Source organism: Trachemys scripta, chromosome 3 (genome assembly GCF_013100865.1).
Source record: "Trachemys scripta elegans isolate TJP31775 chromosome 3, CAS_Tse_1.0, whole genome shotgun sequence".
Classification (NCBI taxonomy): Eukaryota; Metazoa; Chordata; order Testudines; family Emydidae; genus Trachemys; species Trachemys scripta.
Genome location: NC_048300.1, coordinates 70,651,976 through 70,679,562, shown reverse-complemented (window position 1 = coordinate 70,679,562; position 27,587 = coordinate 70,651,976). Strand labels below are relative to the sequence as shown.

Sequence of the window (27,587 nt, the reverse complement as noted above, 5' to 3'; positions counted from 1 at the left end):
CCTTCATCCTCAACCCATCTGCTCCATTAAGAGGCAGGACTACCACACATTTACAAAGTGTTGGCAGAGGTAAGCATGGTATTGTTGCTTCATAAGCTAGAAGACTTAAGCTTTTCTAGCCCTATTGTGGCAGCCTCCTCTTTGGTCACTAGTAGAGCATCTAAGCTGGCAACAGTGACCATTCCTGTTCACTGATGATGCAAAAAACATTCCTTGTGCTATCTTGCAAAGAAGTACCATATCAGTGGAAGGTAATAATGCTTGGCTGGTGTGTTGTCTCCAGGATGCTTAAAGTGGTGAGGAGACAACTGATTCATCTAAGGTGTCTGGGGTTTAAAACAAATTCATTTGAGGTTCTTGATTGTAGCAGAGTTAGGAAAAATCCTAAAAGGACATTTCATTCCTACTGCACTCTACTAGGGGTATGTCTGCACTACAAGCGCTACAGCAGCACAGTTGTACCGTAGTATAGATGCTTAGTACAATGACGGAAGGGGTTTTTCCATTGCTGTAGGTAGTTAGGTGAATGGAAGAATTCTTCCGTTGACCTAGTTGTGTCTACATCGAGGATGAGGTCAACCTAACTATGTCACACAGGGTGTGACATTTTTCACAGCCATGTGCAATGTAGCTAGGATGACCTACGTTTTAGGTATAGACCAGGCTTAAGGGCCTTGGGATTTCTTGTAAAGATAGAAAAATTTATTTAACCACCCATTCCCCCCATTTTGTGGGATTCCATCTTTGAGTTTCTTTATAGATGCCACAACTGTGCCAAAAATCTTTCCCTGACCTAAAAGAATACATTAGTGTCTGGAAGCGGAGTCTTATTCTTCCATAAAATCTATTTAGCAGTTAGAAATCCTAAAAATGGAGTGAAGAACAGTTGGTTAACTCTAAACTTGGGCAAGACAGAGGTGAGGCTGGTCAGCAGAGGAAAGTATTTTGAAGAGTTTGCAGCTACTGAATGCTCTGCCTTTGGTTGAAGGCATGCATTCACAATTAGAAGTTTAGGAGTGCTATTGGATTCCTCACTGATGCTAAGCTGAATCACATGGGAACATCTGCAAGTAATGCTTTTAGCCAATCAGAGATGGCTGAAAAGACTTTGTCCCATCTTGGTAGATGATGACGTGACCTCAGTTATTCATGCCTTTGTTACCACTTAGCTGGAATATAGCATTGTGATATGCCTCGGCATGAAGCGTCTTGTGCTTAGAAAACTCCAACTCTGCAACTCGTCTCCTCGGCAACATGAGCCCACTCCTGTTCTCCACTCTTTACACTGGCTTCCCTTAGAATATTGAGCCACAGTCAAGTTCTCAGTTCTTATCTTCAAAGTGTTCAATGGCCTGGGCCTAAGATAGCCAAAAGATTGCCTGACCCTCTGGGATGAAGACTTGTCAACAAAAGCACTTCTCTGATGGTACAAAGGTAAATCTCATCTGTGCCAGAGACAGCTTTTTATTGTGGGGGCGAGCCTGAGACTGTGGAATTACTTCCCTCAGAAGCTAAGGATGGTCACAAACCTCACCACCTTCGGCTCCAAAGGTCAGGTGGATTTCTTTGACCTTGCTTTCTCTAACACATACATCTATGTTGCTATATTTAGAAACTAAATCCTACCACAACTAAATATTCTAATGTTCTCCCCCTTGGGAGAGGATGAGAGAACAAAACATGACATGCTAACCTTGTTGCTTGATGTACCACTGGAAGGTGCTCAGATACTAATGTGATGAACATGAGATAAGAACCTACATAGAATAGAACATTCAGGCAGTGTGGAGCTTATTCTGCTATCACTGTTTAGGGTTTAGCACTTGTCAGATGTCACTGAGAATAAATACATTAAAACTTCTCTCAGTTTGCAAGGCTACCTTTTGGTGCTTGTACATACAGCTTCTATCAGACAGCACCATTATATCTTGTCTTACTAAGCTAGGGGGAAACAGGCCAAAAAAGAGTGTATTCTGATTGTTCAACATGTTTCAGAGACAGAAGAATGTAGTAGCAATTCCCTGTACAGCAAACCTCCTTGAAACTCAGGTTTTCATTTGTTACATTTGGGAACTGCAGAGGTCACTCTATTGAGAGCTCCTTGAATTGCATGACTCTGAATTTCTTCACAAGATTCACACACAGTGGGCAGGGATACTTTCTGTATCCTGTATAGGTCCTTTCAGTTCCTATAGTATATGGTACCTGTTTTTATTCCCACCCTCTTTCAGTACAGATAAATAATATAGAGAGTCCAGAAAAAACACTTTTAGTTCTATCTATCTACATAGACCTCTAGTTCTTGCTAGATTTCCCTGTAGTCCAAGGAAAATTAAACACAATGACACAAATAATGGGGAACTGGAGGGAGAGCCCTACAATTACAAGTCTTTGATGAAATGTCTGCTGTCAGGAAACATTTAAAAATACAGGATTCAAAGCCAGAAAGCGCAAAAGAAAAACTATATTACAATTTTATAAGGAATTCATTCGGTCAGCAACATTAGAACCAAAATTATTTTTGAGGATTTCAGTTTTAAATGATTGATTGATCTAACAAGTGAAGTAGCAGAGTAAATCTTCCACTGTTATTAAAACACTTACCTGTGTGCTAGTCTCTGTTTTTTCCCAGGAATAACCAAAGCCTGGAGAGTATATTAATTTCCTCAGGGTATCTCCCTTTCCAAACCTGTGGAATGCTAATATATGAGGAAAAGAAAGATGATATCTAGAAATTAGAGCAAGACTGGGAATCAGGTTTTCAGACAGTGACTTTTCCTGAAGCCATGGGCAAAGTAGTCAGTTTCTAATTCAGTGTCTACAACTGGTAAAATAAGTGTGTGTATATATATGTCACAAGGCGAGTAGGAGGATTAATTAGATAATATTTTGTAAAGTGTTCTGAACATGAAAACAATCCAGTAAATGCCCAGTAGTAGTGTATCTCATTTGATAGCATTCAACAACTCCAGCTGCAGCACTGGAGACTTCGCTCCTAAAATACCATGTCTCCTTTCTTTATGCTGGGCTGCAGGGCTCTCAGAATAGATGTTAAAACTTGTTAACCTTGGACCATTAGGGATGTAAGAAGTTATCAATTTTTCCTAACTGAAAGACCTAAAACGCATTGTAACCTTGCGCTGTGCTGTACTGTCACAGATAAGCAAGACCCGCAAGCCCGTCTTCTGTTTTGCCTGGAAAAATGTATTATTCTGTGGACAGAATGGTTAAAAAGAGTGCCTTCTTTCTGAAAACCTAGTAGAATCAATACAATAAAGTTTTGGATAAAATCCCAAATGAAAAATGTAGGCTTAGTGTCTAATTATGGATCCCACTCAAAGAGGCAACTTCATCTGGAACCCTAACTAACAAATTGCTGAAGATTCTCAGTTGTGGACAAATGCAGCTTGGCGGCTTTTAGTCTCTGACACTAGAAACTGTTAATTCCCCAAAGTAGAAAGTAATGTGGCTTTATTCTTGAAATATTACAGATTATCTTTGATTTAAGAATGGTAGTTTATTTTCAGAGGCTAAAGGTACATTATTTTCTCTCCCTCCAATTCTATATCTCAGGGAATGTATATTAATGTGCATACATACTTTTCTTCTTCCCTGTTCTTGAATCATACATGCTCAATTTTTCCTGGATAAAGTGAGGCTTAAGCTTCCACCTTTCTTTCTTCCTTTACAGAAAGAAGACTACCTCAAAGTACCCATGTCCTGGGTAAGAAGTCTAAGCAAGACAGAGGTCCCTCAAACATCTTTTAAGCCACACAGTTTTCTGCTGTGGAGTTGTCCTTTGGACTTTAATGTGGACCTTTCTCATGATCAATCTTTTACCTGGGCAAACCTTTCAGGTTCCTGGGAAGTGACTTTTGTCTGTGTTTACATGTGCAGCAGAAAAATTTCTTCCTTTTCTGTTTCCATGAACGTTACCTATTTTTAAGTTTCGTCAACCAATGCTTCTAATCTTTCTTCCCACTGAGGGATATTAAAAGCTTGCTGTGACTTACGCAAATCTTGGTTTAAATTCAAAGTGTCTCATTCAGAACTGTTTGCCAAGGGAAGGCAAACCCAAGGCATGAGGGAAGAACTCGAGTCTTTTTGCTGGGGGAAGGAGGGTTAAAAGAGCTTTGGGCTGTCATCTTAATGGGCAAGGTAAAAAAGTCTTTATTTACTTCAAACATACAGAAATGGCCTGTTCTAAAAGCAAAGGTAGTTCGATTTAACCTTTCTATGAATTATTGGGTATAGAAATTCATGTAATTATACTTTAGTTGTACTGAGCAGATCCTGAATTTTTTTTAGCGTAAAGCAAAAGAACTGAAGGGAAGAGATCAATGATCGTAACCAGACAAAATATATTGGCATTTCAAATTGAGGGCACCCTTTAGGTGCCCCATATTTAAATGATCCCTAAGCATTTGGAATTTTTTGTTAGTATGAATGTTACAAAATTGAAAGATATATGAATGATTCAATGTTTTCTCTCTGGCTGAACTCACAGGAAGAATTCCAGTTTCCCCTAATGAGATTTTTAGATTCTATAAACTAAATTAATCTTTTAAGGACATTCTAGGAGATGTTTCAAAAACTAAATCAGTTTGTATGTGGAAGGTCATTGTCTTGTTTTTCTTGAAACAATCCTTTCATCTCCTGAAAAAATGAGAGATGCCTGAAAAAATTAACTGAGGCAAGATGTCCTAGCTTGAGACAAATCTTGGAAAACATTTGGGTGTAAAGTAAATGATTTCAAATGCTATATAATCAGAGCATATAAATACTGTTTTCCCCAATGAATATAATTGGTATAAGTCTCTTTGGACTGAAATATTTTCCAAGATTTGTCTCAAGCTAGGACATCTTGCCTCAGTTAATTTTTTTTTCAGGTATCTCTGAGACCCTGATAGACTGGAACAGTAAGAACTTGACAAGAAATCCACTCCCTCCTTCCTTATTGTGTAACCTCCTATCTCAAAAGACTGCTAAAACAAACTAAAATATGATGGAATGCATTGCTGCTTCACCTTCATGTGAAGATCACCTCCATTGAGCTACCCATTTTTGTTTGCCCTTGGAGTAATTGCTTAACACATCACTTAATTGCCCAATGACCTTTTTTTTTTCTTAAATGTGATCATGAAGCTTTAAAATTTTCTTGCAATAGATTTTCAGCCCCACAGGATGAATTCCATTGTGTAACATTGAGTTCCAGTGCGTTCCTGCAGGTCAAGTGGAATTTTAAGTTTCAAGGACTATATTTTTGTTCATGGATATGGTAACATGTTAAACTGCACACTTAGAAGTAGCCCTGTGTCCTGAATTAATATTAACGGTGATTATTCTTCCCCAAGAGATTAATCATTGCCATATTAAATATTCTTAGAGCATTAGCTTCAAATAAAATGGATCAAATTAAACTCTGGTGTAATTCCATTGACTTAAATAGGTTTGTGGCAGGGATGAAATTTCTCCATTAGATACAAATTGGAAGGCTATGTCTTTAATAAAAATGTATTAGTTAAACATAAAATAAGTTAAAAGTGGCAGCCAGTGAATATTACAATGGCAGAAAATTAATGGTCATGTTTCTCAAGTGAATTCTTAAGAGTTGAAGTTTGAATTTTTATAGGTATTTTGTGTGTATAAATAGTCCTACTATGTATATATTTTATGTTTATTTTTGAGAAATTGATCTCTTACAGTAATGCACGTACACCAGAATAATGGGGATGGATGAAGTTTTGTAATATTCTTTTCATCATACTTTCACATTCTAATCCAAACTGTTTGTCCTTTATACTGTATTATAATAAAGTTTTTCAACAAAAATGTTGCTAATAAAATGGATTGATTTTTAATAGGATGCATAATAAAAAAAGGTACCAGCAGAATATCCTGTAACTGAAGCTGAAGCAATAAGCAAAGCTATCTTTTAGCCTTTCTCTCCAGGTTACTGTTTAAAGCACTATGTAGTTATTGGCTGAGCAGTCTCCTCTCCCTCAGATTCAACCCACCTCTAGACAAATATATGGCGACCCAGTCCCTGCTTTAACTTGTTACCTACACATTAAAATCTGATAGGGAGAACCGTTTACCAGTATTCATAATTTTAGATCCAAATCACTCTTCAGACTTTCTATGAGAATGAGCATTGTAACTTGATGTAAATAGATTCGAGTAGACAGCAATCTGAGTTAGTCACTTGTTACTATTTCATTTTAGTGAATGCTTTAGGAGAGCTGGGAAATCCCAACTTAAATACATGCCTGAAATGTTGTGTTCAGAAAACAACTCCATGGAAACGATTTTAGTAAGCTATGAATATATATTACTGGTAGTGAGAACTTTGCTTACAGCAAAGAAAACTGTTTTTTAAATATTTTCTTGTGCCATAGTATGAGATGATAAACATAATTTTCCTGACTGAAAGACAAATAAAGGCTATTACTCTGTTAGGTATTGGGCATTCATTTACAGATGCTTCTATGGTACTCTTCACCATTGTCTGAGACCAGTAACTCTCAAACATTCATGGATGAAGCCTGAATTTCACCTGTGAGGTTTAGCATTTTACAGAAGGGAAAGAGAAGGTACAAAGAGGTTGTAACTTGCCCAAGGTCACCAAAGAAATCTGTAGCAGAGGATGGGAAAATAAACCCCACATCTCCTGAATGTGTATAAAACAGACTGTAAACACAATCTACCTTACTAACTCCCTGTTGCTGATCTGTTGTCCCAGTCAAGAGGATACCATTTAAAAAAAATCCTAAACATTTAATGAAGTACAGCAGTGGAAAAAAAAAAAGTTCAACTTTAGTATTCCTGTTCCCTTAAATCTCTATCTGGGAACATCTGTATTAAAATACTTCAGAATTTCTGATGTATCTATTGTCTGGTTAGTTCCTTGGATTATGGTCCTGATAAAGCACCAGTCATTACCATTCACTATCGCTGGGCTATATTATTTCCTTGTGATGCATTTTGATAAAGCACATCTCCATTTAAACAGAACACATTCCATTACTGGTATTTATTTAGGAACTGGTATATTGAATAATCCATATATTCCAGTAATCCATTTCCAACAGCAGCCAGTACCAGATGCTTCAGAGGAAGCTGCAAGAAGCTTCAAAGTTGGCAAGTAGGGAATAACCTTCTCATAAAGGAAACTTCTCCCTAATCCCTTTTGTTAATGGTTGTTTTATGCCCTTAAACATGGCAGTTTTGATGCTTTCTAAACTTGGGGAGAAGTAGTTCTTAATTTGGTCTTATTTCTTGTCATTTTTCTTCCCAATTATGGTGGTTCTAGCTCAAATGCTATGCTGTGTAGCTTACTGTACTCAACATGCAGGACTTTCTGCCATCATAACTTGGCCATGAAAACCAGTATGATTGCATTCTTTTCAAAATTGGTTGCCTATTCTTTTCTTTTATCCATTCTTGGGTGAATAAGGCCTGGCTAGTTTAGCATGTATTCAAATGTAACATTCGGTAGTTCACCCGGTCTATCATGCACAGTAACAGTGAACTAAAGAAATACTTCAAATGTTTTCAATCATTAGTGAAAATTTTTGCAAATTTAAATATTTTACATCTAACTACAAAAAGAGAGTTGCAGTACTTTTAATCCACTGTTCTGTGGTTCTTTGTCCATTTTTGGAAAGCAGTACTATAGACAGGAAAATAACATCACAATATAAAGAACATGCATGTTGATGAAGTCATAATAATCACTAATTATAGTGTGAGTGCCTAAACTAATTTCCATAGTAGGTTGTATCTGGGGATATGGTGTCTCCGTCCTTACTGAGTGTAGAAGTAAATTGCTTTCTCTAGCTCTGGATGGTGCTAATCCCTATTTAGCTTCACTGCCCATGTGTGCTGATAACCGTTATCTCGTCTTTCTGTGTGTTGACTTATCTTTTCTTTTTGAAGGGTGATTTTGAGTTGAAATCTGAGGAACGTGCTAATGTAATTCAGCAGCTGGAGCAAACCATTGAGGATCTGAGGACCAAAATTGCAGAACTGGAGAAACAGTTCCCAGCAACAGAGGCACAGATTCCTTTAAGAGACCAAGAGAGTCAGAGTGGACACTCGGTTTGTGAGGAACGTGGTAATGTGGATCTTCAAACAAATGAAGAGAATGTCCTACCCAAAACTGTTTTACAAGTAAAATCAGTACAGACTTCACCAGTAGAAGATTGTTTTACACACTCAAAGCCTTCAGCCAACACACTGCCACAGTCTCCTCCCCACCTGGAAGCAGATAAAATTGAACGGCCATCTCAACAATTGCCAACTCTTGAACTAGATCCCACATATTGTTCTGAAGTATCTTTAATTCTGTCACCAAAATTAACCTCAATGCAGTTGGATGAAAGCCAGTCCACAGAAAGTACATCACAGCCACCTCGTCCAGGACCTGACACGGATCTATCCTCTTTGTTTGAAGAAGCGACTGTATCACCAGCTCCCCATCAGTCTCGAAGTACTGAGAGTGTGACTTGCAGTGAATGTTTCCCTTCCGTATCCTCTGAACCCACTTGTAGCATCCCACCCCCACTGCCTGGCACAGAACTATCTATTCCCCTGCCTGGAGCAGGAGGCTCTTCTTTCACATCACGCTTGCCTGGTGCAGGTGTCCCATCCCCACCACCTTTACCTAGTTCAGGACCTTTCTTGCCTTTGGCTGGCACAGCAATGCCATCCCTGGGCCCCTCATTGCCTGGAATAATTATGCCACCTCCTCTACCCCCACCTTTGCCTGATGGAGTGATGCCACTGCCTCCCACTCCCCCATTTCTTCCATGTGCAGGAATCCTACCTCCAGCCCCTCCTCTGCCTGGGGCCGGAATACCTCCAGCCCCTCCTCTGCCTGGGGCCGGAATACCTCCAGCCCCTCCTTTGCCTGGTATGGGAATCCCTCCCCCTCCTCCACACCCTCCTTTGCCTGGTGCTAGTATCCCATGCCCACCTCCTTTGCTTGGTATGGGAATGCCACCCCCGCCCCCACCTTTGCCTGGTGTAGGTATACTGCCCCATCCCCCACCTCTTCCTGGTATGGGGATGCCACCCCCTCCCCCACCTTTGCCTGGTGCAGGTGTCCCACCCCCTCCCCTGCCTTTACCGGGCATGGGAATGCCACCTCCTGCCCCGCCGCCACCTCCACCTGGGGCAGCTCTTCCACCACCAGCCCAGGGAGGCTTCCTGCCAACTTTTGGCCTTCCACAAGTTTGTGGGGTTCTTCCTCCTCCATTACCAGTTGGTTTATTTGTAATGGGGATGAATCAGGATAAAGGGAGCAGGAAACATGCAATAGAACCTTCTCGACCCATGAAGCCTCTTTATTGGACAAGAATTCAGCTTCATAGTAAAAGGTAAAATATGTATAACGTGGAGATGGAGAATTTGTTTTTGTTCCAAGTCTTTTTCAGTAACATGGGGTGAAATGAACTAAGTGCTTCAGTGTCTTGTAAATGGTTCTTTATAACATACACATTTTCAGTATAATTGCAATTTTAATTGTAACTGGCATTTAAATAAAATGCCAATTGCGTTTTAGCATTTTGTATGTTAAAATTAACCTTGAACTGCTTATTACCCATGAAAGCTATTTTACAAAGGTAATAGTTCAATACTGTCCTTATGAACTACAGAGAGCATATTAGTAAGAAGTGCTATTTTTTCCCATTTTTATCTAGAACAGGTAAGTGCAGGGGAGGGGGGGATGTATATTTTGCTGTTTGAGAATTTTTTTAAAGAACCATTTTTTGGATAACTTTGGGCCTGATCCTGTGGACCCTCAGCTCTCAATATGATGATACATGTCAGGCATTTTGTGACTCAAATGTAAGTCGCTTGTCCCTTTCCACCAGCACCAAGGTCCTATCTCAAGCAACTTGCAAACTCAGGTAGTTTTTGGTCCTCCAAATGAATCCATGATCTGCACAGACTCACCCCCATGTCTCCTACCTTATGATGTAAAAGGTCCACTTGCCTGTAACCCTCGTTGCTTGATGCTGCTCTGGCTTACATCAGATTTGTCATTAATGTATTTTTCTATTTTGTGGAATGCCCATTGTTTATGGAAATACTGATTTCATACTCGTAGGGAAATGTAATATTCTCTCTCCCTGCCTACCACTTCCTCCACCTTCATACTTTTTGCCACTTAATAGTGGGTTTATCTTTTCTCAGCCCAAGCTTATTTCCAGGTCTGGTAGTTTTTTTTAATATACTGAGCTAGTGATAACCCAAACTGTGTGGCACGTGTGAATATAAAGCAGTTTGAAGCATATTGGGGTGTAGAAAAAGGGAAAACTCAATATATAATTAATAAGGACTTTAGATCCAAAATACATTCTATTAAACTCCTGCTACTCTTGACTTAATATTATTTTTCTTCATTCCACCATTTGTAACTATATTTAGTCTGACATTGCTCTACATAGGTCTTTTGCTTAACTTTAGAGATTCTAATGCTTCGCTTGTGTGGGAAAAAATTGAAGAGCCTTCCATAGATTATCATGAGTTTGAAGAACTGTTTTCCAAAACAGCTGTTAAAGAGAGGAAGAAACCAATTTCAGACACCATCACAAAGACAAAGGCTAAACAAGTGAGTACTCTTCATTTCCCATGCTTTTGGGTTGGTATCTATCTACGCATACCTGGGCTGCAATAGGAAGCTGTGATGTATGTTTTTTCTTTTCAAAATGTTATTCTACATGCTGTTTAAACAAACACACACACACACACACTCTATATTATATAAAAAAATAAAAGGAAAGTATGGGTAATAATTTTAGAAGCTAGCTACATTTACTAACTTCCTCTATAGTCAAATGAAGCTCTGTCTCTGTATGTATTGCTTTTAAAATCTTTGCCTGGTCTCTGGAAGCGGCTAGAACAAACTTAAAATAATAGCCAGAAACAAATATGATTAAACTGTACATTATAGCTGTGGTTGTTCCAGAGTACAGTTGACAGCTTTGTTTACTTACACACTTGTGAATTACACATACAAATATAAAAGTTAATGGAACTAACATTTCTGACTTCAAAAAACTCAATGATTTCAAGGTTTAAACTAAGTTATGTTCCTAAAAGCGTAGTTCTTCATTTCCATTAAAATAGTGAGTTTCTTAAGAAAAAAATTTGATTCTAGCAACACAGGTGAAATTTTAAGTATATGTATCTATCTATATATAGCATCTGACATTAATATGTGTATGTGTGCACAATATATAGTGCACAATTTGTTAAGTATTTAAAGTGAATATAATGGGTGAGGCTGGCAAGAATTTAGTGACTTATCTGAAAATCAATGCTTGAAAGTTTTTATCCATCTAGCTTCTTCTACCATAAAAATAAGCATGGTAACTGAGCTTATAGTGTGTGTCTGTCTGTCTGTTTATATAGTACATGCACATGAATGCATAATAAAAATGAAAAAGCAAAATGGAAAAAATATATTGATCAAAAAAACTTCTTGAAGTGGAAAGGATTGCAGTAAATTGGGAAAAACCAGGATCATTATAAATGTAAAGATTTCTAAGCAGGTTAAACCTTGATACGTAAGCTATTGCAGCTTTAAATCTACATGAGCATAAAGAGAGTTCTGAATAGTTAGTTGCTCAAAATAGATTACCTTCCAATTAGTCTTTTTTGTTGTTACTTGTGTGATAATCAGACTGACACAGGAATGACACACACAAACATGCTCTTATTCAGAATTGGAATGAGCAGTCGAAACACTCATTCAAACTTGTCATTGTTTTGCAAGTATGGTGGTGGTTTCTCTATGGTTGTTATGGTTCTCATGTGTCCATATACATGGCAGTACAGTACAGGATTTTTCCAAACCCAGACTGCCTTTTATAACAGTCCTCTTCAATATCTCCGTGCCATAGATTTGGCAATGTTTAGTGATAATCTTTACACAGACATTTGACTAGGTATTGTTCCTTTAGTGCTACACAACATTTAAAAAGTTGGTCTGTCATTTGGCCAGCCATTCAAGCATGCAATATCTTCTAATTGTGTGGGATGGGGAGCAGCAGAACTGACCGTATAATTGGATTGTTACATTGAGTAGCCGGTGCAAAGTAGCCTTCTCAAGTGACACTGTGCAGCCAGCCTATTTAAGTCTGTGATTTGCACACAGTTCTAATGAAGGTAGCCTGAACAATTTATAGTATTAGGGCATATGTTGGTCTTATCCTGTCCTCAACATAGTTTTACTTTATACCCCTTGCCAATTATTATGAATTTTTCCTCAAATAGTCTGTTAGTACTTCATTAGTGCAACTGACTTAAACACTGGTAAGGCACATGGCCAATTATTTCAGGTTTTTTTCCCTGCACAAACAAAATATCACAGAAGAACAGAAAAATGAAAAAAAGTGCAGTGGCTGAAATTTTGTTGAAATAAAAATTTCTACAAAAGTACAGCAAAAATGGTCTTATCTGCCTCATTTATATGCAATACCTAGTTTTATAGATAGTTTATAAAGGTTTGTCTTTCAAGGTTCTTTATAAACCATTCCACTTTCATTGCATGTGTATACTGACTGGATGATATGTAGGCATTTTTGGCATCTCATGATTCATTGTAGGAACCAAACTAGTAATGTTCATAGTAGTGGCAAATATTTATGAAAAATTCCCTAACAATGCTATATATATACAATGGAAGCTCTGTTTTTCTTTAAATCCTTTAAAGTAACTTTAGAATTCTTATGTTCTGGCATCTTCTTGAAAGTTTGATTGCAGTTTCCTACACAGTATGTTTCTGTGTAATAAAGTGGCTGTGCTGTCCATCTGCACAATTTACATGATAAGAAATCTAATTTATATAAGTTTTTATACGCTTTTAATGTTCTATGACTGTATCAGTGTTTGTTTTTTTTCCCTTTGCATTTGGTTTTTTTGACTTTTACAGCAGTTCTTTAACAAAAAAGGGAAGAAAAATGTGTCACTTTGTTCACTGTATGGGGTTTGCCTTTCTTTCCTGTGATCGAATGATTGTATTTGTTGCTCAAAGTGAACATGAGTTCACACGAGCTGAGCCTTACAATGATTTTTATCTCCAGCTAGTGAATGAAATAGCAACACTTCTCTAAGAATACGGGCTTGTCTACACAGAACTTTAGTGCATAGTAGCAAGCCAGGTAGTGGATCTACAGCACACCAGCTTGCCACACAGTAATATCTCATGTGGGTGCTGCTGCAGTGCGCTATAAGTTCTGTAGTTCATGCTAGGGAACTTTTATGTGCACTGTAGCAGTGTCCACATGGGACATTGCTGTGTGGCAAGCCAGTGCACTGTAGATTCAGACTTTGGCTTGCCATGCACTATTGTCCTATGTGGTCATGTCCACATGTGCGACATAAACAGAATAAATAAATGAAGTGGTGTGAAAAGGGAAATTAAATAATTTAATAGAAAGGTTGTGGGTTTTTTGTTTTGTTTTTGTTTTAAATGAAAGAAACAAGTAATAGTTATGGGGTTAGTTTAGTCTGCTTATGTCCTCTTTGTTCCACAAAGCAGCACACATTAGTCAGCACAGCACAACTGGCTTCAAACTGCAAATGGAGAATTTTACTTGTTCAGGATAACTCTCTGCTAGCAGAAGGCTGACAGAGACAGGGTAGTCTGCTCCACCCATCTTCAGTACTCAGCACAAGAGGCAGGGAAGGAGGCAGACTGGGGCCAGGGAAGAATATGGTGGAGCAAGAGTCAAGTATGCCAATCCTCCCTTTACCGGGGTCAGATGTTGGAAGATCAGGGCACTGTGGCTAGCACCTCTCTTCAGTGTATCTGAGTGCAGCTTGTTCACAGAGGAGAATCCATCCCAGGATTTATATTTTCCTACCATGAAACATTGTTCTTTTATATCCTGCATATTGTATGTTGCTGCTATTATTTTATCATTTATTTGAATTTCAAAAATGTAACTATAGACATCCATTCTGTACCCTGGGTGCCTAATCTCCTAAGATACAACCCCCTAAATAATACAAAAAGTTTCTGTTACTATAAAACCAGCTCAATCTTCAGAGTATCCGCAGAAAAGGAGGAGAGATGCTAATCTGTGATGAGTTCCCGTCCCTCAATCCTTTACTTTGGACTCTGATTCTTGTCTACATATGTCCAATTTCAGTTGCTGTTGTAAAGGAGAGAGAGCTATATATTGTGTGACTAATGCTCACAGACAATCTCATTACTTCGATTGCAAGATCTTTGAGGCAGGGACAATTTTTGTACTGTTTGTACAGCACCTAACACAATAGAGTCCTGGTCCAGGACTAGGGCGTGCAGGGGCTATGGTATAATTTTAGTGGGCTCTTAGCACTACATTTAATTTTATTTGTTTTGGTTCAGCTTGAAAAGTAACTATAATCTTTACACATGTTTCTCTGGCATTCCAGACTCTATGGAATTGCCTCTATGGATCCCTACACTTGGAGTCTGTCTCCTTCTCCCCACCCCATACCTCAGAGTTGTTGAGAGGAATTCATACTAGGAGAGGAGGCCCTGTACCACTTCTCATGTTCAGCCTGGCATGGAGACACAGGGTATAAAGAGACACAAGGCTCCTCTTTCCTTGGTTGTTTTTAATTATGAGTAGTCTCTGAGTAGATGTTGGTTTTGTATTAAAACTTCTATCTTTAAAATAATAAGGAATTCTTTGTCCTATGTTATGTAGGAATTCAGATGACATAATCATAAAGATTCCTTCTGGTTTTAGAATCTGTGAAACTTCTTAGCTGTGCTTTTAAATTTTACTGGAAAGATCCTTCTGCCATAAATCCTTTTGTGTGTGTGTTTGCTTGTGTGCATGGGTGGTTTGTGGACAATTGCTACACCGAGTGGTCTCTCTGGCAGTTGGTAGTACACAACCTGTTCAATAGAGGGGTGGTTAGTTAGATCACAGACTGACCTTGAATCCTACTGCAATGCCAAATAAGAACAATTCTGTGTTTGATCAGGCAGAAGTCAAGGGAATCTATCAAAAACCTTTCTTTTTCATCCAGGGTTAAGCCTTCTGATTTTGAATGCCTGTGTATAACTTTGTTCATCTTTTGCATAGGGACCTTGGCAAGATGATGCTAGGGAAGAGCATGTGTAATCATTATGGCTCCTGCTTGGGTTCACTAGTTCTGGCATTCAAATCTCCTAACTCTGGCTGCAAAATCTCTTCTTTATGCCAGACATATCGATCTTCTCCAAGAAGGAAGGAAGGATTGGTTCATACAGACAAAGTTTCTCTTTATTTAGCCAGCAGGCACTCTGATACTATGGCAATCCGCATCATATGGTGGATTCTGGCATCCTAACAGAATCCTTGGGTTTGTGGCTTGAAGTTTTGTCAATTTCTGCTCAAGTCCATAGTGAAAGCTCACGTTTCCCAGTTTAGCAGGCAGGATCTGATTCCTCATTCTTGTTGAGTGCCCTCCATCTTAGAATGCCACTTGCCATGCTGGCTATTTTTTTTTTTCACCTGCATTTGCTTATAAAGTGATTCTTTAAGGACTTCTTGTAACTGTACCCCTCTAATGCAGCTTGGTAGGCTTACAGATCCTTCAATCATGTGATGTTCATATGACATCTATATTTAAAAGTGGCCTTCTTGGTGATGGTGGCCTCTGTCAGGTGTGTGTGAGTCAACTTCAAGCTTTTATGGCTTACCCCCCTTCCAATGTCTTTTTAAAGGCAAGGTAGTTTTTATTATCTTTTCTGAATATCTTGCTGAAAGTCTAATTTTTATCTAAATCTCCAGTTCTCATCTCCAGACCCCATGACTCTGCTGGGTTTTACTCCACAAACTTATTGTGAGCATGTGGCTATTTCCTGGGTAGACTGGATAGCTTAGGTCTTATGGAAGTCCATCTAGTTTGTTGTATTTGGAGAAATTTTCTCCTTTGGATGTTCTGTACAGATGCTACTAAAATGGCCTGCTCTTTATACTCATAGTTGATAACTGAAAGTTTGATTTCAGATATCGGGGGGGGGGGGGGTTCCATAAAGCCCATTGTACCAGGAATATGGTACTAGACTCACTGTTTGCTCCACATTCTCATTCACCCCTCCATCATAACTCCTGCTGTATCCACAGGCACTTCCTGCACATGCGCACACGTTCCCCAGACCAGCTGCCCCACTTCAGCTATCAGCAAGATGAGATGCCATTATTTGCTAATTAATCATCATATATTTGGACTTAATTTCCAGGAAAGAGGATCTGTGGAGGCCATTAAGTAAGAGTGAAAATTAAATACTTACAAGTAAATGGAGAACTAGAAATACATTGTCTTCACAGATTTTTACTTGCCTTCCCTGCCTCTTTGAAGTCTGTGGCTTATGAGCCTTTATTTTCTCAGTTCCCAGTGTCAGTGGGACGCAACTTAGGGTATATGCCTTTCCAAAAAAAATCTTTAATGAGCTTGATGTCAAGTTACATGTGCAATTACACATGATGCCGTCACCTGCCCTCCCACAACACGCACACCACCACCCATCTTCAGGGGCCAATGCCTCCTGATGGTTCTGAGGTCTGCAAAACACTGACCTGAAGTGAAGATTTGCAGACGCAAGATATTTGGGGTATGAGACTTCATGGTTGTCATAAACATACAGCTAAGGGTAACATAAAATGAGTCTTTACCCTGTAAAGGGTTAATTCCTCTTTACCTGTAAAGATTAAGAAGCTCAGATAACCTGGGTGGCACCTGACCAAAAGGACCAATAAGGGGAGAAGATACTTTCAAATCTGTGGGGGAAGGTTTTCGGTTTATGTCTCTCGGAGCCAGCCAGGAAACAGAACAGGGAACTTACATCTGCTTAAGCATATCTGAACTAAGCATCTAGTATTGCAGAAATAGTAAATAATAGGAAATAAATGTGTTAGGTTATCTTTTGTTTTAGCTTTTGAATTTTCCCTGTGCTAAGAGGGAGGTTTATCCCTGTTTTTGTAACTTTAAAGTTTTGCCTAGAGGGGAAATTCTCTGTGTTTTTGAGTCTTTTGTTATTCTTGTAAAGTACTTACCATCCTGATTTTACAGAGGTGATTCTTTTACCTTTTCTTTAATTAAAATTCTTCTTTTAAGAACCGGATTGATTTTTCATTGTTCTTAAGATCCAAGGGTTTGAGTTGGTGTTCACCTGTACCAATTGGTGAGGATATTATTCTCAAGCTTCCCCAGGAAAGGGGATGTAGGGATTTGGGGGGATATTTGGGGAAGGTAGGGCTCCAAGTGGCCCTCCCTGAATGTTTGTTTAAATCACTTGGTGGTGGCAGCGATACTAAGGCAAGAAAGGAATTTGTGTCTTGGGGAAGTTTTTAACCTAAGCTGGTAAAAATAAGCTTAGGGGTCTTTCATGCGGGTCCCCATATCTGTACCTCAGAGTTCAGAGGAAGGAACCCTGGCAATGGTCCTGAGCAATTCTGCAAGATGCTGCATGTCAATAGGAGTTCAGTGAGCTCAGCACCTTCAAGGTTCAGCCGCTAGAGCACTCCACTTAATCATAAGTAACTTAATTTTCACTATAGTCCTATAAACGTGTTCTACATTTCAAACAATGATTTTTTTTTTCATTTGCTGCAGACTTAACAGAATGTATTTGTTGGGATCAAAATACAATATTTCAACATCAGAATTATATAAAAGTAAAACAATCACACTTTGGTTATGAATTGTAGAATCTACAATATATACTCTTTGACAGATATGCAAGGTTGCATTATGTGCAATGTTTTTCTGTTTATAGTGAAGTGAGTCAGTGTTCACCTTCGAGGTTTTTAAATATGTCATATTCAATTGCTTCATGGTGTCAGGGTCTTAAATATGTGAAGAACCAAATGGATTCTTGCTGCTTTTGACACTGAAAAAATCAGGTGGTGGTATTGGAACCATGTACATATAGTAACTCGACATGAAGAGAATTGAGTACAAAATTATACCTGATGCCTGCCCTGTGAAATGTTACTTTGTTTACATTTTATGGGGTTTGGCAATGCAAACCTCTATAAACAATAAAAATGATGGCTATTAAGTTCTGTGGCAGACAAATAGTGGTTAAACAGAGACAGACAGTAGTTGTGGTTAAACATTAGTGGATGTGGCTTTCAATGACTGACAGAATTTGTTTTCCTTCCAATGTCAAGAATTTTCTTATATTGTTATCAATTATGCTTCAAGTAGTCCCTGAACATTTTGAAAGGATTCCCAAAGAACATGTTGCCTGCGCACAGAAGTTAACACGATTGAATTTAAGAATGTGGTTCAATTTAGAACCAACAATTTGTGTTGCCATTTTAACATGACACAAAAGTATCCCCTTAAGTGCTACCTCTGTTGTATTTATCAGATTAATGTGGTGCTGCTGCCCCTCCAGCTTCCCCCACCTGAAAATGCCATTATAGATAGGTTGATTTATTGAACTTCTATCTCTGGAAATATCAAACTGATAGCTAAATCTGCTGCTTATTATGCAGAGGAGGCAACAGAAGCCTGCATTAGAAGTAGCACTTGCTGAAGATGTAAATGTAAAATGTTCATATTGATAAACAGACAAGGGGGGTGAGGTAATATCTTTTATTGGACCAACTTCTGTTGGTGAAAGAGAAGCTTTAAAGCTGCACAGCTCTTCCACAAGAACACTGCAAACAACTTATCATTTAGGTTTCATAAAATATTAAACCAATAGAAATTTGAAATGGATAGGCTTTAAAAACCTATTCTATGCGCACATCCTCAGTAAATTTGAATGTGAGTTCATTTTTAATACTTTTTAAATTATACCGTAGTAAACATTTGGATAATGAAGTTCATCTGTGCTCAGCAGAAGAAGCCATTATTGTGAGAAGGCATAGCCATAATTCCACAAGAGTGTTTTATAGGAAGCACCTTTAAACTGTTTCTGACTTACCTGGATTCTCTGATAGACATTGACATTTGTAAAGATCCTACAATTAGTGTTTCTGTAGTGTTTTTTATGGTGGTCTGTTATACAAAGTAGATGTGTTTTGTACCCTATTGATCTATGGAAAATACCTTTTCATTTTTCCTTCTGGATTTTGAAATACATGTTATTTGTGTGTTTATGCAGTACATTGAATAGCAGTGCTAAGTTAATGTTCTTATTTGCAGAAAAGTTTTATTTGTGGAAACTGATTTATTTTTCTATGAGGATGCTTATACGTGCTTAGTTGTGGGTTGATTATATTTGCTACATGTAAAACATTGGCTACATTTGAAACAGTTTTGGAAAAAAAGCTGTCCAAATAACTTTCATGCAGTGTTGTGGTAGCTGTGGTAGTCCCAGGCTATTTTGTATTGGACCAACATCTGTTGGTGAGAAAGACAAGCTTACACAGAGCTCTTCTTCAGGACTGGGAAACTAATGCTATAGCTACACTAGCACTTTTGTTGGTTAAACTTTTTTCAGTCAGAAGTGTGAGTCCATCCCCTTGAGTGACATAAATTACACTGGTATAAGCGCTAGTGTGCATAGCACTGTGTCAGTGCGACGCAACTTAGGGTATGTCTACACTACGAGAGTAGTTCGATTTTACTTGAATCGAATTAGTGGAACCGATATTACAAAGTCGAATGTGTGTATCCACACTAAGAACAGTAATTCGACTTTGTGAGTCCACACTAATGGGGCAAGCGTCGACATTGGAAGCGGTGCACTGTGGGCAGCTATCCCACAGTCCCCGCTGCCCATTGGAATTCTGGGTCGAGCCCCCAATGCCTGCTGGGGAAAAAATGTGTCGAGGGTGGTTTTGGGTAACTGTCGTCATTCAACCATCACTCCCGCCGTCCCTCTCTGAAAGCGCCGGCGGGCAATCAGTTCGCATACTTTTCTGGTGAGTGACAGCGCGGATGCCACAGCACTGCGAGCATGGAGCCCGCTGTGACCATCGCTGCAGTTATGGCCATTGTCAACACCTCACACCTTATCATTCACCTTTTTCAGAGGCAGATGCTGAGAAGTCGGGCGAGGAGGCTACGGCAGCGCGGTGAGGACATGAAGTCTGAGAGTGGCACAAACCTCTCGCAAAGCACGGGACCCCGTGCCGTGGATGTCACGGTGGCAATGGGTCATGTTAATGCTGTGGAAGGGCGATTCTGGGCCCGGGAAACAAGCACGGACTGGTGGGACCGCATAGTGCTGCAGGTCTGGGATGAATCCCAGTGGTTGCGAAACTTTCGCATGCGTAAGGGAACTTTCCTGGAACTTTGTGAGTTGCTGTCCCCTGCCCTGAAGCGCAAGGACACCTGGATGCGAGCAGCTCTGACTGTCCAGAAGCGAGTGGCCATAGCTCTCTGGAAGCTTGCAACACCAGACAGCTACCAGTCAGTCGCGAACCACTTTGGCATGGGCAAATCTACCGTGGGGGTTGCTGTGATGCAAGTAGCCAACGCTATTGTTGAGCTACTGCTGTCAAAGGTAGTGACCCTGGGAAACGTGCAGGTCATCATAGATGGCTTCGCCGCCATGGGATTCCCAAACTGCGGTGGGGCTATAGATGGAACTCACATCCTTATCCTGGGACTGGAGCACCAGGCCAGCCAGTACATTAACAGAAAGGGCTACTTTTCAATGGTGCTGCAAGCACTGGTGGACCATAGGGGACGTTTTACCAACATCAACGTCGTATGGCCAGGCAAGGTTCATGACGCTCGTGTTTTCAGGAACTCTGGTCTGTTTAGACGGCTGCAAGAAGGTATTTACTTCCCGGACCACAAAATAACTGTTGGGTATGTGGAGATGCCTATAGTGATCCTCTATATCACTATAGAGCGGTTAGAGAGAGACTGCAGTGGGGTTCTGTCCTTCTGCCTCTGGTCCTGCAGAACATCTACAAGATGCTGGAGCATGTCCGTTTGCTCCCTCATTAGTCCAAGCAGCGTTTGAGTAGTCTGCTGGTCTTCCTGCTGCCACCTGTTCTCCCGTTTGCTGTGTGATTGCTGGTATTGTGACATGTTCTTCCTCCACTGGGTCTGCTGTGCCGCCTCGGCTCGGGAGCAGCCCATAAGTTCGGAGAACATCTCGTCCCGTGTCCTTCTCTTTTGGCTCCTAATCTGTGCCAGCCTCTGGGTGGGGGACACTCGCAGCTGTGGGATGGGAAAAAGGGAGTGAATTCCTCACAAAGATACATTTTTGTGAACAATGAACCTAGTCTTTCTCTGTGAACAAGACCATGCACAGCACCTATCACATGCACACTCAGTACAAGGTCGAATTTTCGGCCTTCCCATTCAGTGCCTGGGGTCTTGGAGTACAGATCACACAAGCGGGGCGGGACAGCGGAATTCGGGTAACAGGCGGGCATGGAAGCCGTAGACTTTTGTCTGCTGAAAGCTTAATTTATAGCAGTGCCCTCCTTTCACATTCAAAGCAATGCCCCTAGCGTTGGCCAGTTCCTGCTGCCGGCAATCCGGCCACCATGAACTCTGCCCCATCCCACCCCCCTCGCGGTTGTCTCCGGGAAAGATCCCTGTATGCTGCCCCGTCCCGCCTGCACCGCGTGGCTGTAAATGACCAGTTACAGTTATGTAAAGGAACAGGCAATCAGTCCCAATACTAACATTCCCCTAATTTAAAGCAGGTCACCATGAGTGATATCACACTGATGAGGATTTCGGACACAGAGAAAGACCGCGTGCTGCGTGAATGCCAGCAAAAACCAGGGCCATATGCGGCCATGCTGTGTGAGGCACTGATCCCAGAGTACTTGCTGCTAGCCTGGCACAGAAAAGTTTCCTACCATGGAGGACGCAATAAGGCCGTTCTTCCCAGGAACCTAATGCAAAGGCTTTCAAATTACCTCCAGGAGAGCTTCGTGGAGATGTCCCAGGAGGATTTCTGCTCTATCCCCGGACATATTGACAGAATTTTCCAGTAGCTGCACTGGCAAGGACTAAAAAGTAAAGCGCCTAGGGCAAAGTAATCCATGAAAAACCCATTGTTAATATTCCATTCCTGTTCTGATCAAAATAAATGTTTACATGTTTAAAGCACTTACCGACTGATCCTTCCCCTGATTCAGGGTCAGGGTTAATGCCTTGGGAGGGTTGGTAAGGGATCTCCGTGAGGGTGATGAAGAGATCCTGGCTGTCGGGGAAATCAGCGTTGTATGCGCTGTCGACTGCCTCGTCCTCCTCATCTTCCCCATCCGCAAACATCTCCGAGGAAGCGGCCATCAACAATACCCCATTGTCAGAGTCCACGGTCAATGGCAGAGTAGTGGTGGTGGCCGCACCTAGAATGGAATGCAGCACCTCATAGAAACGGCATGTTTGGGGCTGGGATCCGTAGCGTCCATTTGCTGCTTTGGTCTTCTGGTAGCCTTGTCTCAGGTCCTTGATTTTCAAGCAGCACTGCATTGCATCCCGGCTGTATCCTCTCTCCGTCATGGCTTTGGAGATCTTCTCGTAGATCTTCGCATTCCATTTTTTCTATCGCAGCTCCGAAAGCACAGACTCATCGCCCCACACAGCGATCAGATCCAAGACTTCCCGATCAGTCCATGCTGGGGCCCTCTTTCTATTCTGCGATTGCATGGTCATCTCTGCTGGAGAGCTCTGCATCATTGCCAGTGCTGCTGAGCTCGCCATGATGTCCAAACAGGAAATGAGATTCAAACTGGCCAGACAGGAAAAGGAATTCAAATTTTCCTGGGGCTTTTCCTGTGTGGCTGGTCAGAGCATCCGAGCTCGGACTGCTGTCCAGAGTGTCAACAGAGTGGTGCACTGTGGGATAGCTCCCGGAGCTATTAGTGTCTAATTCCATCCACACCTACCATAATTCGACATGGCCATGTCGAATTTAGCGCTACTCCCCTTGTCGGGGAGGAGTACAGAAATCAATTTAGAGAGACCTCTATGTTGAACTAAATAGCTTTGTTGCATGGGTGGGTGAAGGGTTAATTTGATTTAACGCTGCTAAATTCGACATAACCTCCTAGTGTATACCAGGCCTTACTCTGCTGCAGAGTTGTAAGTGTAGACATGTCCTAACTCAGAGAGACATGGCTAAATACAAGATCTAACAGATTGTTTAGCATAAAGAGTTAACACATTTCAAGGGATTATTCCTGGTGAAGTGGCCCATTAACACCTCTCTAGTCATAAGGGGGAAAGGAAGTGTGGGGGAGAAAGCAGCTGGTGGGGAGGGCGGTTAGTGGGTTAAGATTTTTGTAACAAGCCATAAATCCAGTATTTCTATTCAGTCCATGATTTTTAGTATCTAGCAAAGTTATTAATTTAAGCGCCCAGGCTCGTTTTTTTAAAAATGTTGTGCAGGTTTCATTTGAGGATGAAGACTGATAGATCAGATATAGAGTGATTGTGAAAAGTGTTCACTCACAGGTGATAGGGTGTTTTTGTCTCGTATAATTTTTTTGTGAGCTCATTCAAGAGCGCAGTGATTGTCTGGTTTCACCCACGTAGTTTTCATTGGATGAGTTTCACACATGTTGTGATAGGCATGTATAGGACCTATGGATCTTGAAAGGTGTGTTGTGAGGGGGTGCTGATCATTGTAGCAGTGTAGGTATGTCTGCAGGCTTTGCATCTGTTGGTCTGGCAGGGTCTGGTGCCGCTTTGAGTTGATGTTCTGTAGTCTGTGAGGAGCTTGCTTCTGATGATGAGCTTGGAGAGGTGGGACATTATTTGAAGGCCAGAAGAGGGAGTTCAGGAAAGATTTCAAGATTTCCCACTGAGTATGGGTTGTAGTTGTTCAATTATACCCATATGGGTTCTAGTGTGGAATGGTAGGTGACAAGTAGGGCTGTGTGGTTGGTTGGGATTTTATTTCTGAATTGAAGCAGGTTTTCTCACAGTATTTGGATTGTCCGTTCTATGGACTTCCTCCTCAGAGCGTGTATCATATTGCCTTGCTGTCGATAGCATATTTCTTAGTGTGTTTGGGGTGGTCACTGGATCTATAAAGGTAGTTGTAGTGATCTGTGGGTTTCTTGTATATAGTTATCAGTAGGGTTTCACTGATGAAGCTCATTGTGGTGTCCTGGAAGTTGATGCTGGTGTGGGAGTGTTACAGAAAGCGTTTTAAGGAATGGTGGTGGTGGTGGTGGTGGTGGTTGAAATTGTGGTGGAAATCTATGAGGGAGTTGCCAGAGGATGAAAATATCATCAGTATATTTCAGTATAACATCTGGCTTGATGGTTTGGTCCAGAAATTCTTCTTGGTGGCCCATGAAGAGGTGGGAGTATTGGGGAGCCATCCTAGTACCCATAGCTGTTCCATTGATTTGGACAATGCTTATTGTTGAATGTAAAATTGTTATGGGCGAGGATGAAATAGATGATTTTGGTAATGTATTTGGGATGGGTATCTGAGGGTTGTCCATTGTCTTGTAAATATATGAGGCAGGGAGCTATGCCTTCATTGTGAGGGGTGGTCATATACAGGGAAGTGACATCCATGGTGGCAAGGATGGTGTTCTGAGGGAGGTTGTAAATGTTCTGGAGTTTGTAGAGGAAGCTGGCCCTTTGTGTGGTGAGTGCTTTGAGGATGGTTTCTGCGAGTCTAGATCAGTGATGACCAACCTGTTGATTGCAATTGACGGGTCAATCCTGGACACTCTCCCAGTAAATCGCAATCTCTGGCTGCAGTGGTGCAGTGGGGCTGCCTGCCGCGGCCCCACGCCGCTCCTGAAAGTGGCCAGCATGTCCCTGCGGGGTGGGGAGGGGTCTCCACATGCTGCTCCTGCCTGACACCCTCGCAGCTCCCATTGGCTGGGAATGGGGAGCTGTGGCCAATGGGAGCTGTGGGGGCAGTGTCTGCAGAGAGGGGCAGTGTGTGGAGCCATGTGCCCCCCAGGGGCTGCAGGGGCTCATTGGCCCCTTCCAGGTGCAGCATTGCCATATGGTGCATTACTTGCTGGCAGGGTGGCCCGGCTTGTGATGGGGAGGAGGTGCCGATGTGCCTGAGTGGGGCCAGGGCAGGCAGGAAGCCTGCCTTAGCCCCACTGTGCCACTGACCGGGAGCTGCCTGAGGTGAGTAAGTGAGGATGGGGTAGAGTGAGTGACAGAGAGCAGGGGGAGGTGTGAGTGGGGCAGGGCTTTGGGGAAGGGGTGGGGCCTCGGGGAAGGGGCAGGGTAGATCCTGGGTTGCCCTTAAATTCAAAAAATGATCTTGGGCGAAAAAAGGTTGGAGAGCACTGGTCTAGATATTCCTTCAGTAAGAGTGCTGTGACCAGTATGGTGGGTCTGTTTGGGTTATCTTGTTTGGGTATCTTGGGAAGCATGAAGAAGGTCCTTGGGGTGGGTTTTTGGGGGATGAGTTTGTAGAATTTCGTTTGGAGTTTTTTGGGGAAGGAATTGATGATAGCCTTAAATTCCTGAGTAAATTGTGGTATGCAGTGTTCTTTGAGTTTTCTATAGTAGGAGGTGTCAGAGAGTTGTCTGTTGTCCCCATTAATATAGTAGGATGAGGATTCTCAGCTGTTGTAAATCAGTGTAGCTTCATTGAATTTGTCTTCAAAGAAAGCCCCCCCATGGGTGGCCAAGCTAGTGTCATTTATTAAAATTTCCTGGCTCTTTACATTATAAAACCCTGTTTTCATTTGCTTTTAGCTTTGCCAGTGGTTCAGGCAGACATTCCCCATGCTAGGTGTCAGCCTCAGGCTGAATAATTTTGGATTAATATTGCCATGTTAAAAAAAAAAAAAAAAAAACTTTTTCCTTGAGAAACTTTAGTGCCTCTGTGCTTTGGAGCAGAGACTTTGAAATTTGGCAGAGTGTCACCTTGCTGTCAAGGATGTCCCATTTGTAGCCTGTCCCTATGAAATTTTCCATACATTTGGCCAAGTTATGAGCCACTACAAATCTGTTTTCACATGCTCCATACCACTTTGTATTTGTAGTTAAATGTTCCAAAGATTGCATCTGTAGTAACCATGTTCCATCCCAGGTATATAGATGCTGAACAAGACTTTCCATGAAATTGCTTTTCCTGGCACCACTTTATCTAAATGATTAAATATTAATTGAACCTGACTTTCTCATGTCCCAGGTGAGGGCCATAACCACTGGGGGCTGTAGAGAGGGAGTCTCTCTCTCTCTCTCTCTCTCTCAGTAATGTGGCATCAGGCATGAGCACTGAGAGCAGGGAGACTTTCTCTCTTGTCTTCTGACCCCTTCAGCTGGTACCCAAGGAGCATGGCGGCGGAGGAGGAAACAGCCTGACTGAAAAGCAGAGGGGTGAGAAGCCAGATCCCTGGGATAGCAGGGGGGCACTGGGACCAGTGGGCATGGGGGTGGAGGAGAGTGGGACTGGGATGTGGAACCAGGGAATGGGATGTGGAACCAAGAAGGGGCAGAAGGGGTCAAGCTTAGGGGGGATAGGGGGAAAAGAGTCTGTGCCCACTAGAACACACTCCCCTCAGAACCTGGACCAAAATTTAAGCTTGGCAAGGAAATAGTTATTCCATTCAACAAATATTTCTAAAAGTTTGGGGGGGGGGGAATTCTTGTTCCGTGTTGGATAAAAATGAGACCTTTTGAAGCTTTTTGACGCTGCTTGGAATCTCTACCACTCTAAGTGCTGAAGTCCCACTCCTGATACACTCCTTCCTCCATCACCCCACCCCATATGCTACTGCTTGCCAAGGAGTCCTCAAAGCACAGTCTTTTGTGGTCTTCTCATTGCATTCTTCTGGGAGAATCCTCCCTCCCTAGGCACATGGGCTGTTAAAGAGGATTTATGCTGCTCTGGCCCTTTTATGCAATTTAAAGGGTCGGGGGGGGGGGCATAGGCATGCACAGCACATTGCATTAGGGTGTGCACCCAGGGAATATTTTTTTTTTTTAAGGCGAACATCATAAAGGTCGGGGGGGGGGGGTGCAGTGTGCAGGAAGGGACTTAGAGAAGGGAATGGGGCAAAGGAGGGGTGCGAGGTACATGAGGGGGCTCTGGGAAGGGGGTTGGGGCGCAGGAGGGGTGCGGAGTGCAGGAGGGGGCTCAGGGCAGGGGGTTGGGGGCAGGGGGCAGGAAGGGGCTCAGGGCAGAGGGTTGGAGGGGTGGGGGGCAAGGAGTTGGGGTGCAGGAGGATAGGCTGTTTGCAGGCGGGCCCCGGGCTGGGGATCTGGGCTCCCCCGTCCCAGCGGGCAGGCTTGGGGGCTGGGATGGGTGCTTGGGGCCAGGCCGGGCAGAGGCAGCCGGGGCGGATCGCAGTGGGGCCAGGCTGCTCCCGGAGCTGTGGGGGTGAGGTTCTCACCCCTGATTTTTACTGCTGCAATAGCTGAGGAGGACATTAGGAGCTTCAGTGATAGTAATCATTATTTTTCTGGAAAAAAAATCACTTGAGTTTAAACTTTTTAGTTCAGTGATACTTAGAGTAGGTCAAATTATAAAATGGCTACAATTTCTTTCCACACACAACACTCATTTCCCTATCAAGTGGTTTAAAATTTTGTCACCCCAAAACCTGAAGGTTTAGTGCAATGGTATTTGATGGTTTCATACAATCACAGTTAAATGTCTGACGTCTATTATCAATGACATTTATATAAAACTTGCTCATTTTATGTCAAATCATGATTTTTAT

General features: G+C 41.7%; 1 protein-coding gene across 2 annotated transcripts in view; it reads left to right on the top strand.

Annotated features, from left to right (window-relative positions):
- FMN2 (formin 2) overlaps positions 1-27,587 on the top strand; it is a 229,686-nt gene that overhangs the window by 73,070 nt on the left and 129,029 nt on the right. For both annotated transcript variants that reach the window (XM_034765035.1, XM_034765034.1), the window contains 2 exons: positions 7,939-9,380; positions 10,474-10,618. In XM_034765035.1, coding sequence (XP_034620926.1) covers positions 7,939-9,380; positions 10,474-10,618 — 1,587 coding nt within the window. The remainder of the gene's footprint in view (positions 1-7,938; positions 9,381-10,473; positions 10,619-27,587) is intronic.